Below are 27,934 nucleotides of genomic sequence, written 5' to 3'. Positions count from 1 at the left end.
TTACTGAAACAGCCTGTCTCAGCCTTTCCCTACACAGGTATGATTGGCTGTTCAGACAGGGTACACCAGGTTAGACATCTCATCTCGTAGGTGGGGTGTTTGAGTAGAGTTGTAAAGTTGCTTACACAATGTGAGCAAGTAGACTGGCAGCTGGCAACCTCCGCCAAGTGTTTGAGCTTAGCCAATGGCACAGGGTACACTGATACAGGAGATGAGTTGAACAAATGTCAGACTAGGGTTCCATTTATCCTGGGACCTAAAGGATCCCAGAAAGGATCAGATGATTCATTTCCCTAGATCTTTATTATTTTTTCATATATATAATTCATTATTAAATAGCAAATGACATATACACTTACATTTAAATGCGTAGAAGCTAGAACCATTGTTTTTTCACTAAAAGGAGACCAGGGTAGGAGAGTTAAATGTACAGTATACTGGCAAAGATTGGGCACAGTGCAGCAGTGGTGGGTTGCACATTTTATTACCACTGGTTCGCCCTGCGTGCGCCCACCTGCTTCATGCACACACATGTGTGAAGCATGTGTGCATCTTCCACACATGCGCCCAGCCTTCCATGCATGCACTTTGCTTGCATACCTTCTGTGCATGTGCCCAGCCTCAAAAACATGCCTAAATAGGACAGCATAGAGCCAGGATGGGCGGGTGGGCCAACCTGCGATTTCTACTACTGGTTCGGGTGAACCAATGGTGGGATTCAAATAATTTAACAACCGGTTCTCTGTCCTAATGACCATGTGGGTAGGCATGGCTTAGTGGTCATGTGACCGTGTGGGTGTGGCGAACTCAACATTACTCAGGTCGTTAGGCACTTTGCCTTAGCTGTTACAATGTAATAAGGGTTAACCGGAGAGGCAGTTTCTGTAAGCAGGGCAATAAAGATTAAACTAGAAACAACACCAGAATGTTTCCTTCCTGCCTTCCTTACAGGATTAGCCCTGTAAAGTGGAAAAAAACAAAATGAGATTTCTTCCAACAATTGGTTCTCTGAACCTCTTAGAAAGTTAAGAACCGGTTCTCCTGAAGAGGTGTGAACTGGCTGAATCCCACCACTGGGGTGAACTGTTCCTAACTGGCTGAATACCACCTTTGCAGTACAATGAAAATATGTTATATATAAATAGTGAGAGATTTCACATATAAAACTAAATCATTGCTTAATTGTGCTTTAATCAAATAACTCACAAAGTTCATGTTAACATGCTAAAGCTATAAATCACTTGGTTTATGGATCAAAATACATTAAGTCAAAACCAAACAAGGCAGATTATACCCCTAGTGAAATAGGGGAATCAGATTAGTGTTTCCAAATTACATCATAAAGTTATTTCATAAAGATCATTTTGAATCAACAATGTGGATAACATCAGCATTCTGAATCTGGATATATTAGCTATGCCTGTATTTTTCTTACAACAAAATAATGTAATTTTTGTGTAAACATTCATACAAAGTTCAAATGTATTACAAATCTAACCTATAACTAATATTATATATTCTGAGGAATATATAATAATTAATGGACTTTACAATATAAAAAGCAGTATTTTAAATTTCTGATTCAAATCTAATTAGTAATGAAATCATCAGATATTGCTTTGCTATTATGTCATTCTCTGCCTTAAATGTTCATATCCCCTCAGGATTATTAGTTTAACAAAAGATATGAATTATAACTTTGGGTATTGGGTAGCATATAGTAATGCATTGTTCAAGTTCCTTAGAAGAAAGGGTCCAAAGAACAAATTTACTAACATTTTGCCCACATCTACCATAACCTCCCATCCCTTAGCAGCTATAGTATAAAATCCTAAAGAGATGCACTTGGGGGACAAACACCATTGAGCTCATTGGAAATTATATCTAAACAGATGTGTGTATCATTGCCCTGAATTTCCTTCAAATAAGTAACAATATAATTGTGTATTTCTCTACATCAAATATTAGATATGAATTACTGGAAGGAATTGGTGACAAAACATTATGTTTTGCCTGCTTTATACTAGCAAATGTTTTTTTTAAGCTACTATGAAGATCTTTAATTCTTTATTATCTTATTGTTGTCCTAGTTCCCTTCTTTAATCTAGACTGGCAGCTGTTAATCCATTGAATAACAAGCTAGCAATTCTAATCTACAGTATTTATTGGAAGAAAGGTAATAAAGAGTTACAACACAAGAAATCCAACCAGTCCCTTATTTTCAAATGAGGCACACATACACACACATATGTATGAGATTTTATGGCAGCACAACTCTTGCCAATATCTTCCATTTTGAGAAAGGTGTGTACTTGTCTGCCTATCTTCCCTTTTTTCGTAACTGCTAGTGTTTTTTATTAGCATAATAAATAACTCTCACATCTTTTCATTAGTGACTAATGTGATTTTTATTGCTATATAGCACTATATTGTTCCATGTTTACAGTTTTGACAGCTATTGGATATAAATAAATAGAAGCAATAAGTTTACATTATTTCCTCTCTTAAACAAAATTAGCACAATTGTATCTTAATATATACTAGCAAATTGATTTCTCAATTAAGAGACATTCAAGAGTTCCAGATATAGCATATTTAAGGAAATTACAGATCAAGAACAAGTTCCAATGGATAATTTTGAAATTAGTTTGAAAGGGGATTTAAATGTGACAAGCAGTGAGAAGGACACGGATACATAAATGGAACTGATGGCTGACTAAAAGCAATTACAAACATTGATTCAGAAAATTGATTTGGATAACTTTTTTCTAACTGGATATACAAAAGAGTGCTGTTAAGCTGTTGAAGGACTTTATTAGAAGTGAAAAATAGAAGTACAAACTTCACTTCCTGGATGTACAAAAGAAATATGTGAAAACTTTGAAAGATTTTTGGTTGGAAGATGAACAGAAACTTAACTCCAGGACTCTTTTTGAAGGGGTTAAAAATTAAGATTCTTAAAAACTGAAGGAAGAAATACAAGATTGGGTTATTTGATTGGAGCTAAAAGAAACAATTATATGTGATTGCTTTTATTGAACTTTTTTTTGGCGACAAAGAATTAACAAAATATTTGGATTTTTTAAATTTAAATAAGCTATGGGAAAAATAGACTGTATTTACAGATGGTGATAAGCCCTATTAAAATTGCCTTTACTTGCTGGGATAAAGGGGGGAGTTAGTTGCTATTTTTCACTTTCCTTTTTGTTCTTTTCTATTTTTTCACTTTTTTTGTATTTTACTATATTTTCCAGCTTGTCTTTGATTCTCTTCATTAGTATTTTTTAATAAAATCATTGCAGGGGGGGGGATCTTATCTTTGTTCCCAGTCTCATTTGACAGATGTTAAGAACTGAATACACTTCACTGAAGTTGTAATGGATAGAGAACAAGCCATTCAGAGATCATATCAATTCCTATGCTGTGTAACAATAAGCAGAGCACCAATGGGATGGGGGGGGGGAGAACCCCTAAATTCAAACCCAAGAGTTACTGTGCCAATTCATTTTTTCTGTCTTTAGCTACAATATAACTGCATTTCAGCATTCAACAGCAGATGGCAATATTTGGCTCAGTTTATCTGAATTTAGAATTTAGGTCTTGATTGGAGACACTGCAGGGAATTCCATAGCTGAAAGCTAGTTTGGAAAGAGACAAAGGGAAAAAAATCCCAGAAGGCCATGGCAAGTCATTTCCATACTGCTGCCAAGAAAACAGCAGGGATGTGCCCACCAGGCTCCCAGGAGCCAAGCCTGACTCAAAGGAATCTGTTGATGCCATACAGTCTACGGTTGAAACTCACATCTGGATAAGGTTAACTAGCAACCTGAAAGCTTCAATGAGAAGAGAAAAAAAAAATCTCTGGAGCAGTAGCATTAAAATTCCATGAACTTGGGCGGCCTTGTGAAGGTCAGTATTTCCTAGCTTAACTTCACCTCTTTCATGAGAATTCAATGCCTTCCTTTACATTTAAGGTTTACATTTGCAGCAGGAGTATGCGCTTTCTTGCAATGGCAAGCAATGGACACCAATCTTCTACCAAAATGCTCATGTAACTTTTGTGCATTTAGAAGCCAGTCATTGGTTAAAATGACATCAAGGCAAATAACATAGCCCAGATCCTTCCTAAGGGCTGTCCCATGCCAAAAATATGTATTACTTGCTCAGAATTTTAGAGTAAAGTATCTGTTCTAACCCACTGACTGCTAGCCTCAACATACATTACTTTATTTACCTTTCAGTCTGCCCCATCAATTCTATACAATCAGTTAGTGATTTATCATCAGGTGTTGACACACTGAAACCCAGGCACACCCACATTAGTAGACCCTGACTAAGTTTAAGCCAATAACTAGAACAAATGGAAACAAGGAGTTTTGGAAACCATGGCAAAAAATCCCCACTATGATCAGGAATGGAATCTCTCTATATTTTCCTTCCCACTTGCAGCTTGCTATTCAAGAAAATATAATCAGAGCAGAAGCAGAAGTGGTCTGAAGAAGATGCTCAAAGGAAGTGGTTACTGGAGTGGAGGGAGGAAAGAATAAATTAATTGAAGGGAGAAGGAAATATCAGGCAAAACAAGCCAGTAGAAAAGCCAATAATAATAATAAAAAAGTTTACCAGATCTAATCCATATTAAAACATCTTTCCATACGCTTACAATTTAGTCTTAGAATTGGTTTGTAGACTTAGATCTTACAAGAAGGGGAGCAGTATTATATTATTGCAAAATTTGGAGACGGTTTCACAGCTTTCCTCAAGCCTTCCCTATGATATGCTGGACTTCAACTTCTACACAGGTAGTCCTTGATTTATAACAGTGTGCTTAGTGACTGTTCAAAGTTACAAGGGCATTGAAAAAAAGTGACTTATGACCATTTTTCACACTTATGACTGTTGCAACATTCCCACGGTCATGTGATTTACATTTGGATGCTAAACAACTGACTCACATTTATGACAGTTCCAGCGTCCCAGGGTCATGTGATCCCTCTTTTGGCAACATTGACAAGCAACATCAATGGGAAAATCAGATTCACTTAACAACCGTGTTACTAATTTAACAACTGTGGTAATTCACTTAACAAATATGGCAAGAAAAGTTGTAAAATGGGGCAAAACTCACTTAACAAATTTCTCACTTAACAACATAAATTTTGAGATCAATTGTGGTCAGATGTTGAAGACATAATTCCCAGCCAACAGGCCAGACAGAATGGAGTTGTGCAGAGCAGTCACCAGATATTAAGCCAGGGAGGGCTTTTAGTCCGGCAAAGGTAGGAAAAGATGTTTTGACTGACAGCAACAAGTCAATTACTCTTCCTCCTCCAAGAAAATATATCTTCTTGGAAAAGACAGAAAGCTTCTATTGTGGTGTAAAGGGGGAGGTGCAGATGGTGACTAGGAACTGATTTGGTTTTCTCCCTGCCTGCTGCTTTTGTGGCCTAATTCTCCGAAGCACCTGGTCCGTTTTCCCAAAAGCTGCAGCAAAATCTTCCCAAACAAAAGCCGCAAGAAAGAGGCAACTTGCTCTCTCATAGGCTCGCTTCTACTTTCCTTCCTGGCTCTATCTATCGCATGCCCAAGGATGAGGGGGGAGTGACTGCAGCATCGCGGACCAACATCATCACGATCACACCATCCAGAGTGGAAACAGCAACAAAGAAGCAGCCAGCCTTCTTTCTCTTCTCCGTGCCATCTTGATCTAGATACCTGTGCCTTATCTACGCACGCAGCATCAACAGATCCACGCAGGATCACCTCGGGATCGGGAGAGGGAAAACAAATAAAATAAAACCAAGGCCACGACCTTCCGCTGACAAAAAATATAAAGCAAACCAAAACCATCTCGTCCTCCTCTCCTTTTCCCCACTGACATTGGGAAGGAAATCCCAGAAACACGGAACGAAATGCAGCAACTACAGCCACGGTGGGTTTTTTTTAGGGCGGGAGGAAGCGAGGAAGGAAACTGCGTCCGAACCCAGCAGGGGAGAAAATTGAGTCCCAGCAAAACGGGAGAAACGCAGCGGGGAGACGAGGGAGCCGTCGATCCTGCCGCAGGGCTCCGCAAAGGGACTGAAGCAGACGCGTAGAGGGCGAGAGGCAGCGCCAGCCACTCGCCGCCACCTCTGCATGCGAGTGCCTGCGCCAGATCGCCCGGAATCCCGAGAGCAGCAACGCCACCGCCGCCGCTTCCATTGTTCTAGGGCAAGGCAGAGAGGGAGGGAACAAGCAAAAGCCCAGCCGCAGATCTCTCCCGGGTAAACAGATTCCGAGTTGGAGAAGGGAGCCCTCGGGAAAACACGGGAAAGCCATCCCCCCCCCCCCAGTTCCCAAGGATTCCTGGTGGGGGGTGACCCAGCTTCCCTTGTGTAAATAGGATTTTGGAGTTGTTGTTATCGCTGCGGGTGGTTGGGTGGATGGGGGTGGGGACATGGGAAGGGAAGCGATATTGCAATGGAACTCGGAGTAACAACCAGGTGGCTTACCCAGCGTCCAAGGTAGAGTCCCTCCGCTTCGCCCCGCAGCCTCCGCTTCCCTCCGCTCCTCCAGCGCACTCAGCTCTACTTAGCTACGGTCCCCTTTTTTTTCTTAAATGAAAACGCCTTTCGCCTCCTTGGATTGGCTCACGCCTCCCTGCCCCAGGTTCTAGGCTAAGCGAACAAAGAGGGAGGGAGAGCGAGAGCGACAGAGAGCGAAGGAGGCGTAGCTTTTTGCCCGGTGCCTGCGAACGAGCCTCGCCTTCTACGCATGTGCGTCCTTTCCTCTCCCTTCTCCTGGAAAGGCTTTTTTGCGCCTGCGTGCTCGGAAGAACCTCTGGCCCAGAGACCCGTGTGAGTGATGGGGGTTGGGAGAGGAGCGGGGGGGGGTCGTTTTGGGTGGGAGCGGCTCCCTGTTTTTCTCACGGCTTCGAGCTGGAGGACCGGCATAACTTGAGGACGCGGGCTTCGTGCTAGGAATGGAAAAGAAGTTAGGCCGTGCAGCGCGGTCGTATATATACATAGACGTATCCTTGGAAGGAAAGCCCGCGAGTTGTGCGAGGTTCGCTCCTAGCCCCAGCAAAGGATTTTAACCCTTGCAGCCTTAATCTCGAGAAGGCCTCCTTTGCACCACAACCTTGAATACCACTCGGGTTTGGAAAAACGTGGCGATCGGCTGGAGTAACATTGCAGCGCGATTTTAAATGATTTTACTTACAAATAAGGCATTTATACAACTTACTAGTGCGGAAGTGCCTTTGCGATTTCGAATATAAACCTTCTAAAAGTTCCAGGAGGCTGGGATGTTGTCTGTGTTTGCTAGACGGTAAATCCCGAGATCAACAGATTTTTGAAATAAGACTACAATCCTGTCCATTTAATTCAGGGGCATTAAACCAGCTCAGGCTTGAGGGGCTCCGTTCGCTCAGTGTTTCGGAATTACAGCGATTTTTGTCCTTTACTGAAAACAAAATCCTATCAAATTTCATGGAGATTCCTCTTAAATAACTGCAAAGAGGAAATTTTGCAGATCGGGCAAAAAGTAATAATGCTTTATTTTAAAATCTGGAATTTGGAGAACTATAACATAGGTAACTCTCTTTATATCCTGATCACGCTTTCCACCTTGGTATCATTTTTATTTTTTTTGGAAGACCTTAATGTACTAGTTCCAGTTCCCAGGGCTTCAAGTTGTTGCAAAGCTAATCTGGATCTGTAAACAAGCATATTTAGTGTCTGCTTTGGCTGTAAGATGACCTATCACCCATTTAAAAAAGATTCACAAAAGAAGATGGATGAGAAACTTTCTTTCTCTCTTCCTGGCCCAGGATTGTAGATTAGACACTCATGAACAATTGTTTTATCAGGAAGAGGCAACAAAGAGAAATAGGGCACCAAGTGACAATTATACCTGGAGAGCCAAAACTGATCAAACATGAAGGACAAAGAACCTGTGTATTCCCCCTTTTCTTAAAGCTACAGTAACAAAAAAGTAGCAAAATTAACAAAAACAGAATATCAAATTTTGGTAACAAGAATATTCTTCTGGATACCTTAAGCATGATCATCACATGTATCCAGTATAAGATGAAATCATGTTAATGACTTCATAGTTCTTGCTAAGATTTCCTCTACTTGCTTCAGTTTTAAAGTTCTAACAGATATGGCATCACCCATGCTTTCTTTCTTTAAAGTTGAGATAGCAAGAGAGGCAGTTTAGCAAGGTATGAAAAGTGCTAGCTTTTTCCTCATATCTACCTGCTTTATATTTCATGGGAGGAGGGAAGCTCACATCTATCACCTGATAACTAATAAATAAAAATAATAACTTGGGAAGGTAGGTAGTTAAAAATACCAAAACCAGTCTGAACATTTGACTGCACAATAAACCTTTAAAATGAAAGATAAAATAATATCAATAATTAAAAAATAAATTAAAAAGAGAAAAACCTCAAGGGGCAGATTGTATGTTTCTTACAGTTTCTAACTTGATTTCTTCTCTATGAAAATGGATAGCAAAGTCTAACTAGTGTTGTACACTCTGAGGCTATTGGTTTAGTGATGTTGAAACAAGGGAGCAATACTCTGTTTAGATCAGTACAGCTAGGGACAACTAAAGATTGCTTTGTTCATGAGTGCGGATGATATAAGGGCAATGCCAGGTGGCCAAGGAGGAAATGGATGTGGAGAAATACAGGTGACATGCTTAAGTGAGGATTCTAGCCAATGAGCTGATAGAACAGGGAGGCATTGATTGACTTAGTGACAGAAGCCTTGTGAGCTACATGACAGTGGACATTTTGTCCCCAAATCTCCCCTCACCCCTACAGAATGTTTCAAACTTTGCTGAGATCCAGAGGTATTGTTTTTATGTCAAACAATTCTAGGTTAAAAATAATATTTGGTCTTTGCTGCCTGGGGTCTGAAGTGAGATTGCGGCTTGGCAGAAGCCCTCAGTGTTTCTAGAGGGGAGATTAAAAGGAGCCAGAGCCTTGAAAATTGTCTATTGTTTTTGCAGAACAAATTGATAGCTTGGATTAATTTTAGGTTAATGTTTCTTAAGGGTTATCCAAGGGAACTGCCAGCCGAGGTCCTTCACTTTGACCTGGAAACAATTTTTCTTGCCATGTTGCTGTGCCATCTGCTCTGCATGTGAATACAAATGGTTCAGCATTTGCAGGATACAATCCTAGATTTATAAATACAAAATGCATGTTTCTGTCTGAAGTTTCTGTTGTTTGTGTGATAGTCTAGGACTCTAGGCAATTGTGCTTTTGACTTCATCTATGTCCCAGGACTTGTGTAGCACCTCATATCTGAAGGGAGAAGAAGGCATTGTGTAGCACCCATCCACAATTCCTTAAAGCAGCTGAGTCTTATCCCAGGATCTCAGGACAACCTTCCTCAACTGCAGCAGATACCATATTTTTTGGAGTATAAAACACACCCTTTTTCCTCAAAAAAGAGGCTGAAAATCTGGGTGCATCTTATAAATTGAATACAGCATTTTTTTGCCTCCCAAAGCCCTGCGCCTTCACAAAAATGCCCATGCATAGCCTTATAGAGGCTTTCAGAGAGTTCCTGGGGGCTGGGGAGGGCAGAAATGAGCAAAAAATGGGCCATTTTTTGTCCTCCCCAGCCCCCAGCAGCACTCTATAAGCTTCCATAAGGCTATGCATGCATTTTTTTTGGCAAAAAACTGGGCCCATTTTTGCAAAAAATAGGCTGTTTTTTGCTCATTTCTGCCCCCCAGAGCACTCTGCAAGCCCCCCTCCACAAGGCTATTCATGCCTTTTATTTGAATAAATGGGCTCGTTTTTGCGAAAAACTGGCCATTTTGGGGAGGTTTGCAGAGTGCAAAAACTTTTTTCCCCTTTCGGAAAGCTCTTTAGTTAGAGTGATTGATGAGAATTACATTGATCAAGTGCTGTGCCAGCAGAAACAAGTCTTAGGTTCTGCAGGTTGTCAGTGATTTCCTTCTCCAGTACATGAATAAATACACCTGGAAACATCTACCTACCTACCTACTCACACTCTCTCTCTCTCTCCCTCCCTACCTACTGTATTTCTCTCTCTCTATCCTTCTATCTCCCAACCAACCTACTCACTCTCTCCCTACCTACCTACTGTATTTATTTCTCTATCCCTCTACCTACCTACTCTCTCTCTCCCTCCCTACTGTATTTCTCTCACTATCCACCTACCTACCTACCTACCTACCTACCTACCTATTCTCTCTTCCTACCTACTGTATTTTTTCTCTCTCTCCCTTTACCTACCTACCTACCTACCTAACTACTCTCTCTCCCTACCTCCCTACTTATTTCTCTCTCTTTCTCTCTCTCTACCTACCTACTTTTTTAAAAAAATTGCCTCTTCAAAACCTTGGTGTGTCTTATACTCTGGTGTGTCTTATATTCCAAAAAATACGGTATTCAGGGAAAGATGCCCTTTATTTAAGGCTGTATTTTTTCTAACTTGACAACTTTGTGGATCAACTCCCAGAATTCCCCATCCAGCTAGCCTCACTTTGAATCCAAAGTGCTACTATGCAATCTGTTATATGCAATTATATTTCTTCAAGGATAGTTAGGTAGTTCTATCTTGTGCATGCTTTTGTCAGCTGCAGTAGAGATTTTTCCCCTAAGTGGTTCTTACCAGTAATTCTATGAAGTATTCTGGATAAGGATTTAGAAGAGTGGAAAGGAAATAGCAAATCAACAAAAACTCTTTCCTAGGTTTTGCTAGATCAAAGATTCTCAGTGGAGAACACAACCTGATTTATTAATTAGGGCTGTTTCAAAGGCATTTGTTTAAATTCAGTCAATAAGCTATTTGGTCGGTTAAAAATGTTCCCCTGAATAAGTGGGTAGCAGATTAAAACTAAGAAAGCACTTAGTGAATGGGACTGGTGCCTTCTTAGAAGAGATTGTCTACTGTGTCCTCGGAGACAATACACTCTAATATATGGGCACATCTTTAATAAGCACATATGGATTATTCAAGAAGATTTACTAACAAGTGCCTATGATGTTTTTTTTAATAAATGGTCATTTCATTTAGTGACTATTTGAAGTTACGACGACACTAAAAAAGTGACTTATAGCCATTTTTTACATTTACGACTGATGCAGTACCCCCATGGTCATGTGATCAAAATCCAGACTCTTGGCAACTGACTCATATTTATGATAGTTGCAGGTCCAGGGATCATGTGATGAGTTTTTGTGACCTGTTGACAAACAAAGTCAATTGGGAAGCCAGATTCACTTAACAGTGGAATTACTGACTTTAATAACTGCAGTGATTCACTTAATGGCAAGAAATGCCATTATGTCATAATAAATGTCTCAGCAACAGAAATTGTGGGCTCAGTTGTAGTTGTAAGTTGAGAACTGTCCGTATTGACACTTGCGTCAAACTCTCAAGTCAAGGAATTCCCCTTGGATGGTGGGCCTTATACTTTGTCATTGGTCTGTGTGTGTCCATTAGATACAAACTCCTATACATATATTCTTATGATTTGAATTGTGTATAAATAATTAACAATTCCCTTCTCTTTTCCCTCACATAATAAAAACAGTAAAAGAGAAGATTAAAAACAAAACTAAGTCTTATCTTGTCACATACTGTATATGTTAGAAAATTAAAGTCAAAGTTACTACTGTATCAATGTTTACAAACTCAACATCCTCATCTCTGAAGTAGCCTAGATATTAATCTGTCTTCATACAACTTTGTGACTCTTCTCCTAATACTTTCAAACAGATTTTTTGTGACATTTATCACTATTAACAATCTACCTGAGATTAATTAGATTTTCTGCAGCCTTTTAATTCAATTAGTGAATTAAAGTTGGTTTCAAGTACCAATTTTATTTTTTCCATTGTCAGTGTGATTGACTAATTGAAACCAGATTGTAAATAAAAGTTAAGAAATTTAATGGACTCTCTGGTTCTGTTTCCATTTACAATATATTTCAGAAGGCAGCATAGATAAGGCTGTTAGAAACTTAATGGAGTAACAACTGAGTTTTAAGTTACCTTAAATTAATTACACATTACTTGGATATATAAAAATAACTCATTGCTTTGCTATAGCAAAGCTATATTAATAATATTACTTTAATGCAGAAAATTATTTGATCAATTTTTTAAAGCTAATCTCTTGTGCACTTTTATATTCTCAAAGGAGCTTACATAAGACTTTAGCAATTAGAAACAGTTGTTACATTGCTCCGATAACGTGTGCATTTTTCAAAACATCTGAGCTACATCTTTTGCATTGTGGAATGTTATGAATGATTCAGAAACAGGAAGGATCTGTCTTTCCGAATACTTTTAATATATTAAAAAAGGTTTGTTCTATGATTGTCAAGAAACAACCGGAAGCACACAAAGAACAAACTGAAGCAGTGTATCTAATATTTGTGATCACATCTGGCACATGTCCACTTAATATACTTAAGGTTTAAGATCCAACAGTTATTTAAAAAAAAAAACTGATATGGAGGGCAATCAGGTTTCTTTGCCCATGAAATCCTAAGGAAGATTTGAAAGTTAAAGAACATTTATTGAAATTGGTCTAATTTGCTCCAATAAACCAAGAAATTTGATACATTTCTTCCATTCAGACTTTATGGCCATTTTTTTTACTCTCTTCCTTCCTCCTGCTTACGTTCAACTTGAATTTTTGGAATTTTTGGCTTAGTTAGGACAAACTCTAGGTCAATTCATAATTATTACCTCCTCAACATATAGGGATGCTAATAGCAATAGCAGTTAGACTTATATACCGCTTCATAGGGCTTTCAGCCCTTTCTAAGCGGTTTACAGAGTCAGCATATCGCCCCCACAGTCTGGGTCCTCATTTTACCCACCTCGGAAGGATGAAAGGCTGAGCCAACCTTGAGCCGGTGAGATTAGAACCATTGAACTGCAGATAACAGTCAGCTGAAGTGACCTGCAGTACTGCACCCTAACCACTGCGCCACTGGGTTGGATTTGTTGTTTTCTTTCTTTCTTTCTTTTTTTTTTGAGGGAAACTTAAATGGGAAAGGCAATTTTTGAAACTTGTATAAAACTTCCAAAATGAGCCACTGTTCCTGGAAATTTCATCTAATATTAAATTAAAACAACAAAATGACAATTTACATTTTTTTAAGAAAGCAAAATGTGTAGGTAGCTAGCTTGAAGCCTGAAACTGTGTGTCTGAAATGAATGCAATCTGTCACTTCAGCAGTGATTGCACTGCAGTGAGAGATGTGGTGGTGGTGCAGTGGTTAGAATACAGTACTGCAGGCTAACTCAACTGCTCACTCCAGGAGTTCAATCCTGATTGGCTCAAGGTTGACTCATCTTTCTGCTGTTGGCAAAATGAGGATCCAGATTGCTGGGGGCAGTATGCCAACTCTAAACTGTTGAAGAGGGATGTAAAGCACTGTGAAATGATATATAAGTCTAAGTGTTATTTCTATTTCAAAAGAGGTAGGCACAGATTTGGAATTGTGAACCAAGATTTTGATGGAGGTTGGAATGAACACTGAGATTATATTTTAAATTTCCACACTAGGTCCTTTCCAGAACTTAATGTCAGTGCATACATAGAGAATTATTCAATGTAGAAGGATTTTGTAAATGTAAATTTCCCTTTCATTGTGGCCTTGACATAGTGTGAAAAGAATCAGACCTTCCTCCAAACAGTTTGTTCATAGTTCATCCAAAGAACAATAATCCAAAATCTCTGATTAAACAGTCTTTTATGGGGAAGGTCACAATGACAACACAATAATTCCCATGAGTATTCTACCTTCAAGTGAAACTCTTCTATGTAGGCAATTACGGTTGCAACATCATTTGTTTTCTTTCATTCTTTGTAGAGGATTGAACAGGTGAGGTCAATTCAATGTGTTCACTATTTAGGTAACTATTAGTCATCCTATCTGTGAGAAAGAACTCTCCTGGAGACAACAATTCCTTTGCGTGGAATAGAGAAGATCTATGAAATATCCTGGGGGAAGGTGTTCTTTAGGTGGCTTAATTTGACACACTTGTTAAACTTCTTCCTTCACTATCCAAACTCCTTTTCATAAAGTCCTTATTTAAATGTCCCCATTAATATTGGGACATTATTTGTGTGTTATAACACCCCCTCCCCCAAAAAAACCTCACTTGTACCCAGGTTTGGGTAATTCACCCAAGTTTTGGAAGCACTGTGTTATATTAGTCCACATTCTCATGGGCTTTTGAGAATCCTGGTGCAAGGTTTCCAAAGCTCTTCCAGTTGAGAAAATCAAGGTGCTTCAAATTCTTGTTAGATGTTTGAGAGGAAGCGTGAAATATTCTGGTGCCAGAGCAGTTGATATGTTTAAAAGGTATGGTAATTGCACATTATTTTTTATGTCAGGATAAAAATATTTTCAGAAAGCTCTTGGCAGGAGAGTTAACTAATACAAGTTAGCCTTTGTGTCAACTTGTTCATCTACATAATTTGGAGGACTCTAAGGCTTTGTTAGAGGGACGCAGTGGCTCAGTGGCTAAGATGCTGAGCTTGTTGATCAGAAAGGTCAGTGGTTCAAATCCCTAGCGCTGCATAACGGAGTGAGCTCCCGTTACTTGTCCCAGCTTCTGCCAACCTAGCAGTTTGAAAGCATGTAAAAATGCAAGTAGAAAAATAGGAACCACCTTTGGTGGGAAGATAACAGCATTTCATGCACCTTTGGCATTTAGTCATGCCACTCACATGACCACGGAGATGTCTTTGGACAGCTCTGGCTCTTCAGCTTTGAAACGGAGATGAGCATTGCTCCCTAGAGTTGGGAACAACTAGCACGGGGGGGGGGGGGGACCCTTTATCTTTGCTTAAGGCTTTGTTAGTTGGAACCCAGCTTCACTTACCTGAAGCCTGGATGAAATCATTGAGGATTTTAATTGCTGTACTTAATAGAGTGGTGTTGTAACACTGACTTCTGTTGGCATATTAGTGACATCTCTGTCTCCCCAGAACAAAAGGGTTTTCAGCATGTTTTTGTTATTTACAAATACCTAGACATAATTGTCTAGGTATTTGTCAATAAGGGGCAGGGTTTTTTCTTGAGCAACTGACAGATGCTTGCAGAGATAATATGAATGTGGAAGTAGGGAGACCTTGCATAAAGGATTAAGAGATGGGGGAGGTTTTGTCTATATTAGTTGAATTGTCATCTTTGCTAATCTTGTGATTTTGCTCCCAAACTGGCTCTGTCACACTGATGTTTTCAATGATTTATGGATTTTACCGGTAAGGAAAGGATTGATCCCTCCATCTTGCCTGTAGGTCTATTGCTATTGCTATTGCTATTGCTATTGCTATTCTTCAAATTTGTGTTAAGAGATGAACATATGTTTGAAATCCTAAGTAGTTTTCCAAAATCTGTCTGCATTCTTACGGTAAACAGATTCCTTCTTTCCATTCTTTAGGAAGTTTAGTTTGAATTCAGAGTGGATTTGTTCCCAAATAATTCCTAGCAGATAAGGGGAATGAGATACAATAATAATTCTTGATTCAGAGTTTTCAGATGATTCTCTTTTATGCTGATGTAAATGGTTGATTACAAATGGTTAAGCAGCTGCAATTATGGCTTAACGTTAGAAAATAATTGTGTGTTTGATGTTTCTAGTGGTGAAAACTATAGCCACTAGTAATGAGAATAGTCTTGTGTCAAAACTCATTTTTCAACATATCAGCTTTATACTCCGAATATAAATTAGTTCTTGGTGTAGCAGTAATTTTTGATCAGTGGATTTGATTAAAAAAATGAAATGTCAAAGCCTGCCTAGAAAAAATGGTTTATTATGATATAAATAACAAAGAATTGCAGATATCCCTTTTCTTGTCCATCTTAAGTTTTTTCTGTAATCTTTAGAAGAGACTCTGTAACAGCCAGTCATAAATTATCAGTTTGGAAAAAAAAAACTTTTCATTTGGAGAAGTACAGAAGAAATGACAATCAAGAAGTACTTCCCTTTCCAAATGTCCTTGATCCATTTCCTCAACATGCTAAACCTTAAAACCAAGTTAGCGCAACAGAATCACTATGTCCATGTAATATGCTACGCCTCAATAGATAAACCATATTATAATTTAAAGTTGCCTGTCATGCTTAGATGGCAGGTGATTTTCTGCAACATTTCCTCTTAGTTAGCTTGTGGTGCAAATCAACATGTGGTGCAAAAGGCAAAAGAAGAAATATTTATATTCTAAAAAGGAAGCACTAACCCCTAATTTTGTGCAGGGATAATTTTTATTTATATCATTGCATTGAAAGTGGTTCTTAAGTATCCAGGGTCTTTTTTTAAAAAACATGCCACAGGACGAAAAATCTAAATTGGATCAGGATTAAATTTCAATCCTAATTTCTGAGATTATGTTCATTTCAGATAATGGAACCTTGCTAGGCATTTTAAAGTTACTTTACAACAATTTAAAGCATTTTGACATTTCTTTAAAAAATTGCATATTTTTTGAAATTGTTTGATTTTAAAATAAAGACATGAAAACTATTAAGAACCAATAATTAAGATAAAAACAGACAAAAAGAAAAAGTAAAGACTGAAAAGAAAGCCAAAGTTGAAAGTGCAGAAAAGTACAGGTTGTCCTCAATTTACAACAGTTCATTTAACCATTCAAAATTACAACAGCAGTGAAAAAAGTGACTTACGACCATCCCCATGATCATGTGATCAAAATATAGATGCTGGGCAGCTGGTTCATATTTATGACAGTTGCAGAGTGCTGGGCTTATGTGCTCCCCTTTTGCAACCTTCTGACAAGCAAAGTCAATGGGGAATCCAGATTTATTTAACAACCATGTTACTAACTTAACAGATGCAGTGCTTCACTTAAAAATGGTGGCAAGAAAAGTTGTAAAATGGGAAAAACTCACTTAACATGTTTCACTTAACATAAATTTTAGGCTCAATTGTTGCTGTAAGTCAGGGACTACTTGTACAATTACTTCTATGATAGGACTTAGAATTTGGGATATCTGAAATGCTTCAGAAACTTGCCTCCAGAAGTTGTTGGTGCTCCAACAGTAGACGTTTTTAAGAAGGTACTGGACAATCATTTGTCTGAAATGGTAGGGTCTCCTGCCTCAGCAGGGTGTTAACCTAGAAGACCCAGTACCATCCAACTCTGTTATTCTAATCATCACATCCATATATCATAATTTCATTTCCCCCCCTCTGTTTTAGGCAGAAAGTCCAGAAGGGGCTTCCAGTTCTCTGATCAAAGCTGTCAGTTTTGCCATCTCCAAACAACTTTCACTATTCAATTTTCCATTGTAGGTAATGTCAAATCTTTCCACCTTTGTGCCTGTAAACATTTTTCTGAAGAAACAAGGTACATACCATGATCCGTCAGTCCCCAAAGAAGTATCTCGGGTTTCTATTTTATATTGGTCTTTAAAATCTTCTGCATTAATTTGGGTCCATTTTAAAGCTTTTTTGCAGGGCCACCAATCATGGTAAAAAGGCCCCCTCTTGTTGTTCACATTTCCAACTTACATTTAAAGTACCTTTACACATTTTAGACAATTTTTCTAGTGACAAATATCACTGGTACATTTTTCATAAATATTATCGTTACAATTATAATGTGTGGATTTCAGCCCTATTATCAATATATTCTCCAATTGTTCCATCTGTATATTATATCCAAAGTTTTTACCCCATTTTATCATGGGGGTTTGGGGTGGGGAGAAAAAGCTGGTTTAATTGTTATTAGGAAAATAAACCCTCAGAAGCAAAACATACACTTTACATACACTATGTATATATTCACAGAAATGCAAAAAGGGAAGCAAAACAGAAGAAGAAAAATATTCTAATACCGACATAATAATTTCACTGTAATAATTCAGTGTTTTAAAAAATGAATTATACATGATCTATAGAGAATGCTATGTTTACTCATGTTGCATCTTCTCAGTATAAGGCTTGTCTAGTCTACTTTGTACCATTTTGTCATGAAGTTTTGTATTAAAGAATTCCAGCTGGAAAAAAGTTAATCACTGAGCAGAAAAAGAGTAAGGAAGATAAATCCTCACCCCTGTGTAATATTGGAATGCAGTTAGTGAATTTCACACCTGTGTATTATTGGAAGGCAGATTGTCCATTTACTTGGTTTACATCATAAATGGTTTATCAGTGTGGAATTGTGAGATGAGCAGCTGCCATAAAATAAAGTAAAATAAAATGTAAGCAAATACTTATCACCTTGATTGCTAAGAATACTTTCTTTCCAAATGGGTAATTTGGATCCAGAAGATCTTGCTCTATTTATCTATAAGATGTTTGAAATTATGTGGTTTCTTAGCAATCTACCACACACTCAAAAATTGACACTCACAATTGAAGTCTTAAAATCAATATTTTTGGGGTGGCTTAAAAACTGAACAGAAAATATTTCTGATAGGTATTATATGTTGCAGTGGTGAAATTTTTTTTTACTACCGGCTTTGTGGATGTGGCTTGGTGGGCGTGGCTTGGTGGGTGGGACAGGAGAAGGATACTGCAAAATTTCCATTTCCACCCCATTCCAGGGGAAGGATACTGCAAAATCTCCATTTCCACCCTACTCTGGGACCAGCCAGAGGTGGCATTTGCCGGTTTTCCGAACTACTCAAAATTTCTGCTACTGGTTTTCCAGAACGTGCTGGATTTCACCCCTGGTACATTGTATTGGGAAGCTAGGAAACGAGTTAGAGTTCCATAAAGAATAAAAAATAAGTGCCTGGATAAAAAATAAATTGTTTTATAGTAATGCAAATGCAGCTGAGTTATTAAATTGGTAAAAATAAACTTAGTACAGCATATTCATAGGGCTTACATTAAAGGAGCTAATCAGAATGGGAATAATTGTGATTTTTCTTCCAAAAGATTTTTTTGAAATCTTTTTATACTCCTAAAATGGATTTCTATTCCAGAAGTATCATTGGGTGGTTTTTATTTGGGGATTTTAATTTTTTTTATTAAGCTTCTTCTAAATTGCTGATTAGAAATCCCATGCCACTACTCCATTGCAAATAAAACAATTAAAAGTAGCCTTAATTTTGATACCAAATAAGCTTTTAAACTTCTGCAGCACCCACTTTCTTAAAATGCTCACACTAGTCTCTTTCTGAAAAAGTAGTAAATAACAGAGGGATGGGAATCTATGTCAGCTCTTTGAATTTTTAAAAATCTTGTTTCTTTCTGATAGCTGTAAAACCAGCAATTCAGAACCCACTGGAGACCATTAGGGTAGAAAATGCTGTTGTAAATGACTATGTATGCTCTGTACTCATGTCCTCCACAATTAGCAGCTAACAACCAGCAATTGTTAAAAGCAGAAGGTTATTTTGACAATGAGGATCTGTGCCCTTGAAGACAGCAGCCCTGCAGTGTGTACCCCCCCCCCCCAAGTACAGTACCATTGTGTTTTATGTATAACTGCCTCGCGTTAATTCTGCTGTATTTATTTCTTTTGGAGGACAGTATGGGGCTGTGACTTAACAATACAATGCAAGCATCAGATCTTTCAAGGGATAATAGAATGAAAAATTCTGCTTTTCCCTAAGGGTTCGCTCCATTCGTATAAATAAAAATTATTTTTGGTTTGTTTGTTCTCCCTCTCTTTTTTTAAAACCCAGGCTTCTAATTGGAATCCCGATGGTTCCTTTGTATCGGTCCCTGGGATTGGCTCTTCCCCAGTTAAGCAGGGCAACGAATATTCGAAATTTCAGGTATTTATTTTACATTTACACCCTGTCTTTCTCCAAAAAGTGTCCGTGACAATTTATATTGTCATTTTATTCTTGTCGTTATCCTGCAAAGTAGATTGGGTTGAGGAAAAAAAGGGGTTGTGGATAGGAGAAGAATGGAAGGTGTCCCTTTTTCAGACTCTTCTCCAGGGAATTAACCCTGGAGAGGTAGTCCTTGACTTAAAACAATTCATTTAGTGCAGTGTTTCTCAACCTTGCAGCTTGAAGATGTCTGGACTTCAACTCCCAGAATTCGCTGGCTGGGGAATTCTGGGAGTTGAAGTCCAGTCATCTTCAAGTTGCCAAGGTTGAGAAACACTGATTTAGTGACTCTCCAAAGTTACAGTGGCACTGAAAAAAAAGTGAGCATTGATTGTTTTTCAGAGTTACAACTGTTGCAGCATCCCCATGGTCACGTGATCAAAATTGAGGCGCTTGGCAAATGGCATGGATTTATGCAGTGTCCCGAGATCATGTGGTCAACTTTTGCGATCTTCTGACTAGCAAAGTTAATGGAGAAGCCAGATTCACTTAACAACCGTGTTACTAACTTAACAACTGCAGTGGTTCCACTTAACAACTGTGGCAGGAAAAAATGTAAAATGGGACAATATTTCCTTAACAGCTACCTTGCTTAGCAACAGAAATTTGTGGTCATAAATCGAGGACTACCTGCATTCGGGAGCTTGCTTAAAGCAGAAGCTTTCAGGCTGACTTCTTAACTGCCCATCTTCCTCACAGAACACACTTGCTTCTTGAAGTAGATGGCACTTTAATTTCTTTCATCAATGATCTGATGTAGTATGTCAGCTTTATGTTCCAAAAGAATCATTAGATTTGGATAAAGGCATGTGCACTTCCCCCTTTATCATTATGTTGCTACTCTTAACAAGTGTGCGGGAAATATTTCTGCAAAATACTTGATGTTCAAGAGGGAACAAAGACCCTTGACATTTGTGATTTATCCATTGTGTAATGAATCACTGGTGGAATGAGAGAAGAAACCCTGAGAGAAAGGCTGGCTGTTCCTCAACTTTTGGAGTGATCCTTGAAAACTAAAAATTGGAGGCCCTGGAGCCAGCTAAGTGTCTTCTGCACAAATGAGTATTTTGAAAGATGCAGTTCATAAAGGTAAAGGCGAATATTCCCCTCGCATTTATGTGCTAGTCGTTATGTGCTAGCGGGAGGTGCTCATCTCTGTTTCCAAGCCGAAGAGCCAGCGCTGTCCAAAGATGTCTCTTTGGTCATGTGACCAATATGACTAAATGCTGAAGGCACACAGAACGTTGTTACCATCCCACCAAAGGTGGTTCTTATTTTTCTACTTGCATTTTTACATGCTTTCGAACTGCTAGGTTGGCAGAAGCTAGGACAAGTAATGGGAGCTCACTCCGTTATGCAGCACTAGGGATTCGAACTGCCAACCTTTCTGATCGATAAGCTCAGCATCTTAGCCACCAAGTCCCTGTTATGCAGTTCATATCAAACATATTTTTAGAACCAGTAAGTTGCCTAGAATAATCCTCAGAGTGAAAATATAAACATATTTGATTCTATTTTGTGTGGCTTTGTCTATTTGCCATCTCCGTATTCAAAGCCAGATCAAGAACACCAGAAGGTTCCAAGCTACTTGTGGTCTCACATCACACTAACGTATCTTGGTTTGATTTTGGCTTGGTGGGAACTGTGATTCTAAGAGGTACAGTTTGACAAACATGTTGTGTAGCCTTAGTGTGAGGCTCCTAGGGCTTGCTCAACAGACTGTGACCAAAACAGGTCATACCATTATGAGATGGGGAACTCAGCATTGACCCATTGACCTGAACCTGGCTTCCCCAGATTGCGATTTCTAGAATATCTAGCCATCGTGATGCTTGACCGGAAAAGGTTAATGGGGATAATCTTTGGTATAGGTATATAGTAGAAATTGAGACTTCCAGGAAAACTTGGAAGTCTCAATTGTGGACCAACTTAATTGGAAGTTTAGTTTTGCATTATTTTTCAGTACGGGAGGTCCTCAACTTAAAACCATTGGTTTGGTAACCATTCAAAATTACATGGCATTGAAAAATTGACTTAATGACCAGTTTTCACACTTACGCCCCTTGGGGCATCCCTACAGTCCTGTGATCAAAATTTGGATGCTTGACAACTGTATTTGATGGTTGCAGTGTCCTGGGGTCAGGTGATCACATTTTTGACAAGCAAAGTCAATGGGGAAGCCGGATTCACTTAGCAACTGTGGAGAGGAAGGTCGTAAAATGGGGCAAACCCACTTAGCAGCTGTCTTGCTTAGCAAAAGAAAAAAATGGCTTTATTGTGGTCATAAGTCAAGGACCATCTGCAGTGTTCAATCACAATGAAACACCCTGTGATATATAATCAGTGGAGCTGTGCAGCATCCTGGGTCAGATGGGAAAAGAGGCATCCACATGCTGGTAACCCCTGAAACCAAATGCCTTTTTCTGAGATTACACTGCCGTAATAGAGCGCAGCCTCCCCATCCCAGAGAAAAGACTTGGCTGCTTCGAGGAGTTGTTGATTGGGGCTTCATTGATGCTCCTTTGCGCTTGGAAATAGCTGCTGCCTTTTGAATCCAGAGAGCTGCCCTCCGTGCGCAGAGCTGCATTCAAGATTCCTCACATAGCAATCACTCCAAGAAAAAAACAGAATGAATATATTTAAAACAGCAAGTAATTATTCTAAAGTTTATTGGGATTAAAATGTGTGCCTTGCATAGCTGGAGTTCTCCTTTTAAAAAAAAATCAAGGGACTTAACTTTATAAAGGAAGTGTGCCATACATAAATTTATTTTAAGAGCCAGAACCTTGTTCTGTTAAAACTCAAACAATATGTGTGACGCTTTTTAATTAGGGGTACAACTATTTTTTAAAAAAATAGTTAATGAGTCTCACAGTTTGCCTTTTCTATCATTATAAAAGTACAGACTATACTTTTATAATGATATACACTTACTGTACTGACTATACAGTAAGTGTATTCCCTATTTAGAAGTTAAGTGCCATCGCTTTTAAGTGGGGGCACTGCATGCTAAGTATTGATAAGATTACAACTTGATTCTGTTGGCCAGATTCCCTCTGTGTAACTTTTTAATGCTAGCAAATGGGGATGGAGGTGGGGGTGGGGTGGGGGGGTAGCAGAGCCAGAAAGCCTGCCAGATAAATATTTAATCAGTGTTAGGTTTCTGTGTAAGAATCAAGCTTCATAATGGAATGGGTGCTTTCTTTCTCCATCTCTCTGTCTCCACAAATACCAGTATGTACAGGTAGTTCTCAACTTACCACCACAGTTGAGCTCAACATTCTGTTGCTAAATGAAACATTTGTTAAGGGAATTTTGCCCCTTTTTACGAACTTTCTTGCCACAGTTGTTAAGTGAATCACTGCATTGTTAAGTTAGCAAGTGTTGTTGCAGGAATCTGGCTTCCCCATTGACTTTGTTCATCAGAAGGTCGCAAAAGGGATCACATGATCCCAGGACACAGCAAGCGTCATAAATATGACTCAGTTGCCAAGTGTCCAAGTTTTAATCACATGACCCTGGGGACACTGCAATGGTTTTAAGTGTGAAAAATAATCATAAGTCACTTTTTACCGTGCTGTTATAACTTTGGTCACTAAATGAACTGTCATTGAGGATGGTAGCATGTTTCTCTAACATCTTTTTATGTGTTTCATTTCAGTCCCTCATTGCTGGTTTAAACTGTATGACATAGTGTTGTTTTTATTGTGAAGGAGATTACCATGATGCAGGTTTCCCAACTTTCTGCCCTCCAAATATAACCCCCAGATTTCCCCAAACATATGGCAAGCATAAGGACACGGTGGCTCAGTGGCTAAGATGCTGAGCTTGTCGATCAGAAGGTCGGCAGTTCAGCGGTTCGAATCCCTAGTGCCACATAACGGAGTGAGCTCCTGTTACTTGTTCAAGCTTCTGCCAACCCAGCAGTTTGAAAGCATATAAAAAATGGAAGCAGAAAAATAGGGACCACCTTTGGTGGCAAGGTAACAGTGTTCCATGCACCTTTGGCTTTTAGTCATGCCGGCCACATGACCACAGAGACCTCTTTGGACAGTGCTGGCTCTTCGGCTTTGAAACGGAGATGAGTACCACTCCCTAGAGTCAGGAACGACTAGCACATATGTGTGGGGGAACCTTTATCTATGGCCAGCATTTGGAGGGCACAAGGTTGGAGAGAAAAGAGAATCCGGTACTTGAAATGGATCCTGAAGTGACCTTGGCTTTCTTAAATGTCCCTGGGAGATCTATTGAGACTTCTCTCTTCTCTTTTATCAGCCTCAGCAATGTGTGCAGTTATATCCAGAAGATGACTCGTGTGCGAGTGGTTGATAACAGCGCCTTGGGGAACACGCCGTATCACCGGCCTCCAAAATGTATCCATGTCTACACCAAAAACGGAGTGGGCAAAGTGGGTGACCGAATTCTTCTGGCTATCAAAGGGGAAAAGAAAAAGGCTTTAATTGTGGGGTGCAAGTTTCCCGGGCCTCGCATGACTCCTCGGTTTGATTCTAACAACGTGGTGCTCATCGAAGATAATGGGACTCCAGTTGGGACGCGGATCAAAGCTCCCATTCCTTCCCTGCTGAGGAAAAAAAAAGAATACTCCAAAGTGTTGGCCATTGCCACAGACTTTGTATGACTACCCGGGAGGCACTGCGTGAGAAACAAGGGGATGTTGTGGGACTGTCCCTTGAGTTGCATTTCTCTTTTCATTCCCAGAATTGAGGAAGAAGTGTTTGAAAAAAAGTAGGAAGAGGATGGCGGGGAGTGCTAAGACATCTTTGGGGGAAATACATTTTCCACTATTTTGGGTAACAGTTGTTCTTCTGAACTAGTTTAATTAAAGGCAGATTGTTAATTAAAGGCAGAGTGTTTTGTATGATTTATGCTTTTGAAAGAGGTAGAAAAGAAGAAAGCAAAGGCTGGAAGCATGAGAGGGCCATTCAGAGTGTCAAAAGATTTGACCAGCATCTGTCCTTTTTCTGTTAACCTCCCAATAATTTTTGTGGGTTATTTCTTTCCCAGTTTTACTCTGTTAAAACATTCTATGCCAGTGTTTCTCAACCTTGGTGATTTTAAGTCTTGTGGACTTCAGCTCCCAGAATCCCCCAGCCAGCTATGCTGGCTGGGGGATTCTGGGAGTTGAAGTCCACAGGACATCAAGTCGCCAAGGTTGAGAAACACTGTTCTATGCATTGCTCAGATTCCAACCAGCAATAACTTTATAAGTAAATCTCAGCACAGCTTTATGCTATTGATAAAGGCAAATAAAGAGGAAACAGCAAATAAAGAATGTCATAAATAACATTTCTATTCTTGCTTCTCTCCCCTTCTGACCTCCTTAGAAAATACCTTCGTTATTGTTACAACAAGGTTCCCCACTATCTATTTTTTTTTCTGTCACGTTTTCATGTTTTCTTTGTCTTCCCTTGTTTACAGATACTTTCTGCATTCTGAACTAAACCCATGATTTGGGATTTCACTAACCAATGTGAAGGACACAGGTCACCCTGTTAATCAATAGGTTAAACATTATTCAGAGTTGAGAGTAATCTTATGTTTGATTTATGTATAAGTTCTATAACTTATCTTTCCCTCAAGGCAGCAAACATGGTGTATCCTCCTCCCATTTCCTTACAACTTCTGTGTGAGGTAGGTTGGGGAGAGAGTCAGCGAGTGACTCAACAAATCCCTCAGTGAATTGCTATAGCTGAGGGGGTCCTGAAGTTGGTTCTCCTAGAGCAGTGGTGGCTAACCCTTTTGTCCTCACATGCCCATACCCATAATGCAATGCGTATGTGACCCCCCACCCCGTACACCCTGCCCTCCCTGTGCATGTGTATGTGACCCCCCATGCCTTATTTTGGACCTAGCAGCCCCCCCCCCCCGTATGTGCACGCCTCTGCCACATGTGCCCCATGCATGCGTGGCAGAGATTGAAAAATCACCTGGCTGGCAGGAGGCGTGCCGCATGTGCAGTGCAGCTGAGCTGGGGCGATGGTTCGTGTGCCATTGGTTCACCATCACAGTCCTAGATTCTAATGCAGCACCTACATCACCCTCTCATTTAGGGGTGGTAATTTAAATAAATAGTGTTAGGAGAGAAGAGAATATAGAATAAAATAGATTAGAATAGATTAGAATAGATGACAATGGAATAGAATGGAATAGGTATTAGAAAGAAAGTGTATGTGCTTCCCCCATACAAATGCTCTCCAGATATGTTTGTTCATACCCTCTGTTGGTTCTGGATGATGAAAATTGCAATCCACTTGGAAGTGTGGATTGCAGAATGCTTCTGAAAAGGTTTTGCACAATTGCATCCTGATACCGTGTCCATCTTTCCAGCCTTCATAAATTATGAGACCTTAGGATATTCAGGTTACCCACGTACCATTGGGTGGTTTCCAATTGCTCAGTCCTTTGTTGTTGTTTTTCTTTTTATCTGCAGTCTTTGCCATATAAACCCCGATTCTGTATTGCTAGATGAATAAATTAGGGGCGCTGAATATAAATTATGCAGATCTCATGAGTGGAATTGTGGCCTTTATGTTATTGATGAATAGCATTTGACTTCTGAGAGTTACCACTATGCAAAGCCTTTTATGAGCCAAGGTGGCGCAGTGGTTAAATGCAGCACTGCAGGCTACTGCTAGATCAGCAGGTCAGCGGTTCAAATCTCACCGGCTCAGGGTTGACTCAGCCTTCCATCCTTCCGAGGTGGGTAAAATGAGGACCCAGATTGTTGGGGGCAATATGCTGACTCTCTGTAAACCGCTTAGAGAGGCCTGAAAGGCCTATGAAGCGGTATATAAGTCTACTGCTATTGCTAAGTCTACTGCTATTTATCACAGGCATTCTGTTTTACTTTGATGTAGAAAATAGTCTAACCAGAATAATAATCATGGCAAAACTCTGGATTTCCACAACATGGAAATTGTGGGGAAGGTTGTATCCCCACAATATTCATACTCTGGGTAGCTCCTCCAAAGATTTTTAGATGTATGGACTGATATGCTAGAAAAAAAATGTAAGATTGTAGAAAAAATTGTAGGAGATTCAATATTTAGTATTTTAAAAGCAGAGTTAGCATGTAAAGAACAAAAGTGAACATCCTTAGTTGGTTTATTCCAGGGGTGGCTGAGGAATTCTGGGAGTTGAAGTCCACAAGTCTTAAAGTTGCCAAGGTTGCACGCTCCTGGTTTGTTTTGTGAGGAGCATGGAGGATTTTTTTTCTCATTGTGCCACCTTGTGGTGATTCATGTCTATGTGCTTCTGGCTTGATTTCAAGAATTTTGTTTGTTGAGAAAAAGCTTTCAGTATTGAATATATGTAAAGAGTTTTCATTCCCCACTAGTAACAAAGCACTTAAACAAGCAGTTGTGTTAAAGGAACAAAGACAAAAATTACTGCATTCTCTCTCTTTTAATGTTTATTTATAAATTTTATTTATTTATAAAATTTATTGGCTGCCCATCTTAGCATATGGTAAGTCTGAGCGACTTACAATCACAAAAATATATGTATACATGTACAATTAAAACAATAATTATTAAAATCAAATATTAAATCCTAAGGACACAGGGGGAAGGTATGGGGAGAGGTGGGACCTGTTGTTACTTGATCAACCACCTCCACTGCAGAGCCAGGTCTTAAGGCCTTGATGAAAACGTGACCCGTCAAAACCGCGGTCCACAAAAGCGCGCTCGACGAAAGCGCGCATTTGACGTCATCACAGCGCGACGAAAAAAATTAAGAAAAAAATTAAAAATTGAAATAAAAATAAAATTAAAGCAAGCCGATTCACATAAAGGTAAGGGTTAGGGTTAGGGTTAGGTTAAGGGTTAGGGTTAGGTTTAGAGCGTTAGGGTTACGTTTAGCGTTAGGTTAAGGGTTAGCGTTAGGTTTAGCGTTAGGTTAAGGGTTAGGTTTAGGGTTAGATTTAGGGTTAGGTTAAGGGTTAGGTTTAGGGTTAGGTTTGGGGGGGTTAGGGTAAGGTTTTCGCTTTATTTTTACATTTATCGATCACAGCGCGATGTTTTCGTCGCGCTGTGATGATGTCACGTACGCGTTTTCATCGAGCGCGATTTTGTCGTCCACGGTTTTGTGGTGGAACCAATGAAAAGAT

General features: G+C 39.4%; 2 protein-coding genes across 7 annotated transcripts in view; one reads left to right on the top strand and one right to left on the bottom strand.

Moving 5' to 3' along the window:
* TMEM63B (transmembrane protein 63B) overlaps positions 1-6,666 on the bottom strand; it is an 86,758-nt gene extending 80,092 nt beyond the window's left edge. The window contains exon 1 of one of the 2 annotated variants that reach the window (XM_032217092.1): positions 6,492-6,666. The gene's annotated coding sequence lies outside the window, so the exon portion shown is untranslated. The remainder of the gene's footprint in view (positions 1-6,491) is intronic. The other variant, XM_032217091.1, reaches the window with a different exon arrangement.
* MRPL14 (mitochondrial ribosomal protein L14) lies at positions 5,882-24,669 on the top strand. Of its 5 annotated transcripts, none has more exons than XM_032217097.1 (4): positions 6,756-6,836; positions 17,216-17,308; positions 19,654-19,746; positions 24,082-24,669. In XM_032217097.1, the coding sequence occupies exons 3-4, from the start codon at positions 19,673-19,675 to the stop codon at positions 24,443-24,445; spliced, it is 438 nt and encodes a 145-aa protein (XP_032072988.1). In that variant the 5' UTR covers positions 6,756-6,836; positions 17,216-17,308; positions 19,654-19,672; the 3' UTR covers positions 24,446-24,669. The 5 variants fall into 5 exon arrangements, with proteins under 5 accessions (XP_032072986.1, XP_032072985.1, XP_032072988.1 ...); XM_032217098.1 differs by having other exon boundaries at positions 6,762-6,836; positions 17,216-17,304; XM_032217095.1 differs by lacking the exons at positions 6,756-6,836; positions 17,216-17,308 and adding an exon at positions 5,882-5,932.
* Positions 24,670-27,934: the final 3,265 nt, after the last annotated feature.

The sequence above is a fragment of the Thamnophis elegans genome, chromosome 4 (genome assembly GCF_009769535.1).
Source record: "Thamnophis elegans isolate rThaEle1 chromosome 4, rThaEle1.pri, whole genome shotgun sequence".
NCBI classification, from domain to species: domain Eukaryota; kingdom Metazoa; phylum Chordata; class Lepidosauria; order Squamata; family Colubridae; genus Thamnophis; species Thamnophis elegans.
This window is presented reverse-complemented; position numbering and strand designations above follow the sequence as displayed.